A 7737-nucleotide genomic window follows, 5' to 3' on the forward strand; every position below is an offset into this window, starting at 1 on the left:
AAAAAAAAAAAAAAAAAAGAGAGAGTCAGGATCTTCCTTTGTCACCCACGTCACCCAGGCTGGAGTGCAGTGGCACAGTCATAGTTCACCACAGCCTTAAACTTGTGGCTCAAGTGATCCTCCTGCCTCAGCCTCCCAAGTAGCAGGGACCACAGGTACTTGCCACCGTACCCAGCTAAGGGTCTCACTTTGGTACTCAGGCTGGTCTCAAACTCCTGACCTCAAGTGCTCCTCCCAGCTGAGTAACCTGCACATGTTTTATTTTTGGTAGAACATGGTCATTTTTTGTTTGTATTATAGATATTGATTTATTATTGTACACTAACAGTAGAAGCAAAGGCTCAGCTTGCAGGCTGCTTGGTTTCAAATCTTCGGCTCTTTTCCAACTATATGACCTTGGGCAAGTTAATTAAACTCTGGGCCTCAGAGCTTCCTCTGTAAAATGGAGATGGATAACAGCTCCTGCCTCACAGAGTTTGTTATGAAGATTAGTTACTCATAAAGCATTTAGCTCAGTGCCTGGCACACAGTGAGTGCTCAAAACATGCTAGCTAGCTGGACGCAGTGGCTCACACCTGTAATCCCAGCACTTTGGGAGGCCAAGGAAGGCAGATCATTTGAGGTCAGGAGTTCAAGACCAGACTGAGCAACATAGTAAGACCCTGTTTCTACAAAAAATTAGCCAGGCATGGTAGCATGCACCCCTAGTCCCAGCTACTTGGGAGGCTGAGGTAGGAGGATCTGCTTGAGCCCAGGAGGTGGAGGTTGCAGTGAGCCGAGATCATACTACTGCACTCCAGCATGAGCGACAGAGCAAAACTCTTATTGACTCAAAAAAGAAAACAAAACAAAGCTAGCTATCATTATTTAGGATACATCTGGATTTCCTTATACAGTAGATAACAAGTTTCCCTTAATAAACGTATGTAAGCTTTTAAAATGTGGACCTATTTAAAGAACAAATATTAAGTAAACAGCAGGGTAAGTTGTACAAAGACATGACTGCATTGCACAGGCACGTGGGTCCTGAAATGCGGGAAATACAGCCCCAGAGAAGTCTGCAGCCAGGAGTGGCTGTTAGAAAGGGAAATCAAATGGTGGGAAGGGAATTTTAGGAAGTTTATCTGGAAGCCAGTGTCAAGGCCAGACTAAAGAGGGAGATCTGGGAGAAGGTTGGGGCAACAGTCCAGGAGAGAGTTGACGAGAGCCCCACTACAGCAGGGGCAGAGCAGCGGGGGCAGCTCTGACATGTTTCAGAGGCTCTGGCTTCTGCTAGAGGAAGGTGAGTAGAAAACAGGACGAGCAGCTGGGGCATCTGGGGCTAGAGGAGCAAGTACAGAGAATGTGAGGCTAAGGGAGGGAAGCTGGTGCATGGCGTGGGGTGGAGGGAGTGTCTGGGGAAGGCTGGAGAGCAGAGCATTAGACTCACAGACTGGGCCAGGCCTGATTCTATTTCCCAGAGGTCCAGACTAAAACGAGGCTGGTTTGGGGAACTAAGAAGTTTCTCACTTATCTTCAGGGTTGATCAATCATCAGTTAGGGACAAGAAATGACATGGGGCAAGGCAACAGATAGAAGCTGGGAGCTAAACTTAGCCGTCTGACAGAATTGCTGCTATCACATGGAGTGCCTCTATGCAAATTTTAAAAGAGCGGCCCTTCCTCTGGGCCATAGTCATGCCCTGTGCTAGGCAACCCTGCTAACCTACCCCATAGCTTATCTGTGCCCCTTCATGCACTTCCCAGTATGGGGCAGAAGGGGAGTCTAGGTGAGACACCGCCCCCCCACCCGCGTCTCACCTTTCAGGATGGCCTGCAGCGAGGCCACCTCCTCTTGGCACTGCCGCTGCACCGCAGCCACAGCCTCGGCCTTCGTGCTCTCGCTCACCTCCGCCACAGCCTTCATGGTCTCCATTTCTGCCAGGGCGCCTGCCAGCTCAGCCCGAAGCCGGCTGAGCTCACCTGACTCGGCCTCAACATTCGCCCCTTCCTGGGGCTGGGGGCCCTCCAGTGCTGTGGGGGACAGGGATCAGTCTTTCTTCTCATATCTTAACACCCCAGGCCACCTACCGACTTAGCAAGTCCTGCAACCTAGTACTGTTGCCTTCACCTAGGGCCGCCTTCACCTGGGCCAGTCCCGCTCACCTGGCCCTGCCCCTGCCCCGCCCCCTTCCCACTCGCTCCGCCGGGTGCTGCCTACACTCCATCTCTTCGTTGTTGCCAGTTTCACTCAATCCTCTATACGCTCTAATCCGGCCCTGCCCTTCCTCACTGGGTCCCCACCTCGCACCTGTCACAGACCCTACCCTTTGAATGGCCTGGCCACGCCCCCTTCGCCGGTGGCCCTGGGCCCCGCCCCCTTTCGCGACGGCGTCGCCCCGCCCCTCCCTCCATCTCCCCTCTCCACCCCCCCATCCGCAGGTGGCTAGCTCGGCCCCGCCCCCAGTTTCACCGCTCCCCGCGTGCACGGTCGCCCCTCACGTACCAGCCCCCAGCCGCCGCCGCCGCTCATCTTCGCCCGCGGTCACCGGCGCAGCTGCCGCCATGGCCTCAACGCAAACGGCGGATTCCCGCACTCCCTGGTGACGGAGCGCACCGCTTCCGGGTCCTCTCGGCTGTTTCCGGATCCGCTCGGCTGTTTCCGGATCGGCCCCGGGCTCGACGCCCCGGACGGAGCTTGAGGGGGATTCCGAGCCTCGGCCGAAGATTCCCGAGTCGGTCCTCGGCTCCGGCCCCGCCCCAGCCCGTCTTGGCTGGACCGCGCGGTTCGGGAGGACTTCTGTCCTTCAAGCCAGGAAGAAGATCCTTCTTAAGAGGTCTTTTTAGGCGTCTCTCCGTGACCTTGGAAGCCCTGCTCGGATTATGCCTCCTCCGGGAAGCTGGCCGAGCAGGCCGGAGCGCTCCCCCTCGCTCCCCCTGCCCGGAGCCTTTGATCGGCTCTGGCCGCCCTTCCTCCCGAACCTGGCTCGCGTTACAGCGAATTGTGGCGGGGCCCTCCCTGCACCTCCGCCCTCGTGGAGCGTCCCTCCGGGCGGGGCCGGGTCCGCCTCATTTTTCTGGGCGCCTCCGAGTCCCCGCGTAGTTAGTCGGAGTCTGAAAGTTGCACGTCCCCACCCCCATTTTGTTATTCAGCCAGTCACCGCTTCCTGCTGGTCCCCCTCTCCCCCTCCCAGCGCCCTCAAATCCCTCCTCTCCTCTGCGCCTCTGTCTAGATCAGGCTCTTTATCTGTGACCTCCACCCGGACTGTGACAGGCAATTCAGATTTATGTCCAGAGCTTTGGTGCCCCTTCCTCCAAACCATTTTCTCCCTCTGCAGAGGACACGCCAGGACCCTAGAAGTCCTTGTTTTTTTGTGTCCTCCTGCAAGTCCCCTAAACACTACTTCCAGTGTGCCCACTATTCCAGAATGTGCCCCCTTTTCTCCATCCGCAGCGCTAACATTCTGTCCCAGCTCCCATCACTTCTCTCCGGAACTTCCACAGTGCTGACTCTCGGCCCTTTAATTAATTAATTCTCCGTAAAGCAGCTGGAGTGATTTTTGTAAAACAGATAATGCAGTTTGAAAATGGACAAAGATAGAACGGTTTTACTCTGTTGGTGGGAATGTAAATTAAGTCAACCATTGTGGAAGAGACAGTATGGGGATTCCTCAAAGACCTAGAATCAGAAATACCATTTGGCCCAGAAATCCCATTACTGGGTATATAGCCAAAGGAATGCAAATCATTCTATTACAAAGATACATACACGGGTATGTTCACTGCAGCACTATTTAAAATAGCAAAGACATGGACTCAACCCAAATGCCCATCAGTGATAGACTGGATAAAGCAAATGTGGTACATATACGCCATGGAATACTATACAGCCATCAGAAGGAATGAGATCATGTCCTTTGCAGGGACATGGATGGAGCTAGAAGCTATTATCCTTAGCAAACTAATGCAGGAACAGAAACTAAACACTGATCCGCATGTTCTCACTTTCAGTGGGAGCTGAACAATGAGAACACACGGAAACAGGGAGGGGAACAACACACACTGGGTCCTGTGGGGGTGAGGGTTGGGAGTCGGGAGGGAGAGCATTAGGAAGAGTAGCTAATGCATGCTGGGCTTAATACCAAGGTGATGGGTTGATAGGTGCAGCAAATTAGCATGGCACACATTTACCTATGTAACAAAGCTGCACATCTTGCACATGTACCCCAGAACTTAAAGAAAATGGACAGAGGACATGAATAGACATTTCACTGCTGTCACAGTTGGCAATATGTGCATGAAAAGGTGTTAAGTATCATTAGCTATTGATTAGGGAAATACAAATTAAAGCCATAATTGGTTTCATCACTAAGCACTTCTTGGAATGGGTAAAATAAGAGTGCTAGGCTGGGTACAGTGGCTCGCACCTGTAATCCCATCACTTTGGGAGACAGAGGCAGGTGGATCCCCTGAGGTCGGGAGTTCGAGACCAAACTGACCAACATGGAGAAACCCTGTCTCTACTAAAAATGCAAAATTAGCCTGGCATGGTGGCACATGCTTGTAATCCTAGCTACTTAGGAGGCTGAGGCAGGAGAATCGCTTGAACCCAGAGGTGGAAGTTGTGGTGAGCTGAAATCACTCCAGCCTGGGCAGCAAGAGCAAAGCTCCATCTCAAAAAAAAAAAAAAAAAGTGCTAACACTAAATGCTGGTGAGTATGTGGAGAAACTGGGTTTCTCATATATTGTTAATGGGAATGTGAAATGGTATAGCCACCCGCAATTTCTAACAACACTAAACATGCACTGACTTTTTCATCAGGTATAAAACCAAGTGTTTTCCACCAAGCTTTTCACCACAGAGGTCTCGGCTCAAACATTACCTCCTCAGTGAGGCCTTCCCTGATCACCCTAACTAAAATAGACACCTCTGGCTAAGTTGGTGGCTTATGCCTGGAATGCTAGCACTTTGGGAGGCCAATGGCGGGAGGATCACTCAAGCCCAGGAGTTCGAGACCAGCCTGGACAGCATAGTGAGACCTCATTTCTACAAAAACTTTTTTTTTTTTTTTTGAGACAGAGTCTTGCTCTGTTGTCAGGCGCCAGGCTGGAGTGCAGTGGCGCAATCTCGGCTCACTGCAACCTCCGCCTCCCGGTTTCAAGCAATTCTCCTGCCTCAGCCTCCCGAGTAGCTGGGACCGCAGGCGCGCATCACCACGCCCAGCTAATTTTTGTATTTTTTAGTAGAGATGGGGTTTCATCATGATCTCGATCTCTTGACCTCGTAATCTGCCCACCTCGGCCTCCCAAAGTGCTGGGATTACAGGCATGAGCCACCGTGCCCGGCCTACAAAAACTTAAAAAATTAGCTGGGCATGGTGATGTGCCTCTGTAGTCCCAGCTACTCAGGAGGCTGAGGTGGGAGGATCACTTGAGCCCTGGAGGCCGAGGATGCAGTGAGTGTGTTTGTGCCACTGCACGCCAGCCTTAGTGACACAGAGCAAGATCCTGTCTCAGAAAAAAAATAAAATAAATAAAAATAAATATTAAATCCAGACTCCCTGTTCATGCAGCAGGGTTTCTGGGGGAGGGTCTGAAACCATGACTAGAAATTAGCCTCCAGTCAGTTTGGGAGGGCCTTCCTGACAGCTCTCAGGCTTGAGTTTATCCTGCGGGCCGTGGGAGCCACTGAAGGCCATTGAGCAGGAGAAGCACAAAACTAATATCAAAGAAGTTCTCTCGACATTTGGAGTATACATGGGAACCAAAAGACATTGAGGTTGGGTAGGCCAGGAGAGAGGCTGTTGAATTGCTTCTGATTGTGAAGGAAGAATTCAAAGAGAGGGGAAAATTGATTCTATCAGTATTTAGGATATAAAATGGACTAGCCTTGATGACAGAGTGCATGTCGGGGTAGAGAAAAGGAAATTTTCAGCCAGATGCCGTGGCTCACACCTGGAATCCCAGCACTTTGGGAGGCCAAGGCAAGCAGATCGCCTGAAGTCAGGAGTTCGAGACCAGGCTGGCCAAAATGGTGAAACCCCATCGCTACTAAAAATACAAAAAATAGCCAGGCATGGTAGTAGGTGCCTATAATCCCAGCTATTCAGGAGGCTGAGGGATGTACATATATATATATATATCATATATTATAACCTCGACTGGTGAATATGATATATTCATATATATATATATCCCACATATATGAGAGAGAGACAGGGTCTTGCTCTGTTGCCCAGGCTGGAGTGCCACCTCGGTTCAGCCTTTGTACCCCTGATCCTCCTGCATCGGCCTCCCGAGTAGCCGGAACTACAGTCATGTGCCACCACACCCGGCTAATTTTTTGTATTTTTGGTAGAGATGGGGTTTTACCATGTTACCCAGGCTGCTCTCCAACTCCTGAGCTCAAGCAATCTGCCTGCCATGGTCCCCCAAAATGCTAGGATTACAGGCGTGAGTCATCTCACCCAGCCTGAGATATATTTTTGAAAATAATAATACTTATTTTTTTTAAAGCACCAGGGGCCACAGGGAAGGCCTCTTTGAAGAAGTACCATTTGAACTGAGACCTGAGTGATGAAAAGAACCAGTCCGGTAAAGAGCCCCCAGCAGAGATCCAGGAAGAAAGTGCAAGGGCCCTGGGGCAGGGAAGCACTTGGCAAGGAGAGTGGTAGAGGCACGAGGTGGAAAATTAGGTAGGTCAGCAACAATTGGCCTACTAGGCCTTCGGTTGGAGTTTTTATTTTAGGTAGAAGAAAAGCAACTGACATTTTTTGTTTTTTTTACATTTCTGTAGAGAAGGGGTCTCGCTTTATTGCCCAGGCTGGTCTCAAATTCCTGTCCTCAAGGGATCCTCTTGCCTCAGCCTCCTAAAGTGTTGGGATTACAGGTGTGAGCCTCTGTGCCTGGCTGTAACTGACATGTTTTAAACAGGGTAATGACATGCTCTAGTGAGGGCTAGTCTGGGCAGCTGGGAAGCTAATGAGGGGATTAGAGAGATTTTGTTGAATGAAAGACAGATTGAGTCCTGCTACTTGCCCTCTTCCTTCCCCAGTGCCCCACTCTTCCGCCTCCCAGCCCCCTCAACTGGCCAAAGGGAAGTGGGGGCCCTGCCACCTGTAGGGAGGGTCCCCTGGGGCTTGCCCATGGCAAACAGGAAGTCACAGTCTGTAGTGAGACGGGCCTGGGAATCAGCCACTGAGAAAGTGAGAAAGTGGGTTTCTTGGGTCCCTGAACTCTTTTTCTGAGTGCCTGCAGCAGTGAGAAAGACACAGAAGCAAAGAGAGAGAGAGAGAGAGAGAGAGAGAGAAGAGGCACAGGGCAGACTAAGAACAGATTTAGAAGTTAGAACTTTAGAACTCCTGGGTTCTTTCAAAACAATTTTTTTTAGAGACAAGGTCTTGCTGTGTTGCCCAGGCTGGAGCACAGTCGCTATTCCCAGCCATAATCATGGCACACTGCAGCCTGGAACTCCTGGGGTTAAGTGATCCTTCTACCTCAACCCCCCAAGGATCTGGGACCATAGGCGTGCACCACTGTGCCTGGCTTTTGCCTGGTTTTGAACTGAGGCAGTATGACTTGAGCTCTTAGTCGTTACTTGATGCTATATGTCATTAACTGAGGGCTTACTATGTGCCAGACACTGGGGTAATAGTGTCAAACATATTGTCCTATTTAATCTTCACAAACAATATTTGTATAGAACTGTTTTCTTTTCTTTTCTGTTTTCTTTTTTCTTTTTCCTTTTTTTTTTTTTTTT

The 7737-nt window shown here is 50.6% G+C and overlaps 1 protein-coding gene across 3 annotated transcripts in view; it reads right to left on the reverse strand.

Annotated features, from left to right (window-relative positions):
- Window positions 1–3208, reverse strand: part of RABEP2 (rabaptin, RAB GTPase binding effector protein 2) — an 18072-nt gene extending 14864 nt beyond the window's left edge. For 2 of the 3 annotated variants that reach the window (XM_017525703.2, XM_017525702.2), the window contains exons 1-2: window positions 2485–3208; window positions 1800–2012 (exon numbers count right to left, since the gene is read on the reverse strand). In XM_017525703.2, the coding sequence (XP_017381192.1) occupies window positions 1800–2012; window positions 2485–2545 (274 nt within the window). In that variant the 5' untranslated portion in view covers window positions 2546–3208. The remainder of the gene's footprint in view (window positions 1–1799; window positions 2013–2484) is intronic. The other variant, XM_037737465.1, reaches the window with a different exon arrangement.
- Between the last annotated feature and the right edge of the window lie 4529 nt (window positions 3209–7737).

This window comes from Cebus imitator, unplaced genomic scaffold (assembly GCF_001604975.1).
Source record: "Cebus imitator isolate Cc_AM_T3 unplaced genomic scaffold, Cebus_imitator-1.0 Scaffold39, whole genome shotgun sequence".
In the NCBI taxonomy this organism is placed as follows: Eukaryota; Metazoa; Chordata; class Mammalia; order Primates; family Cebidae; genus Cebus; species Cebus imitator.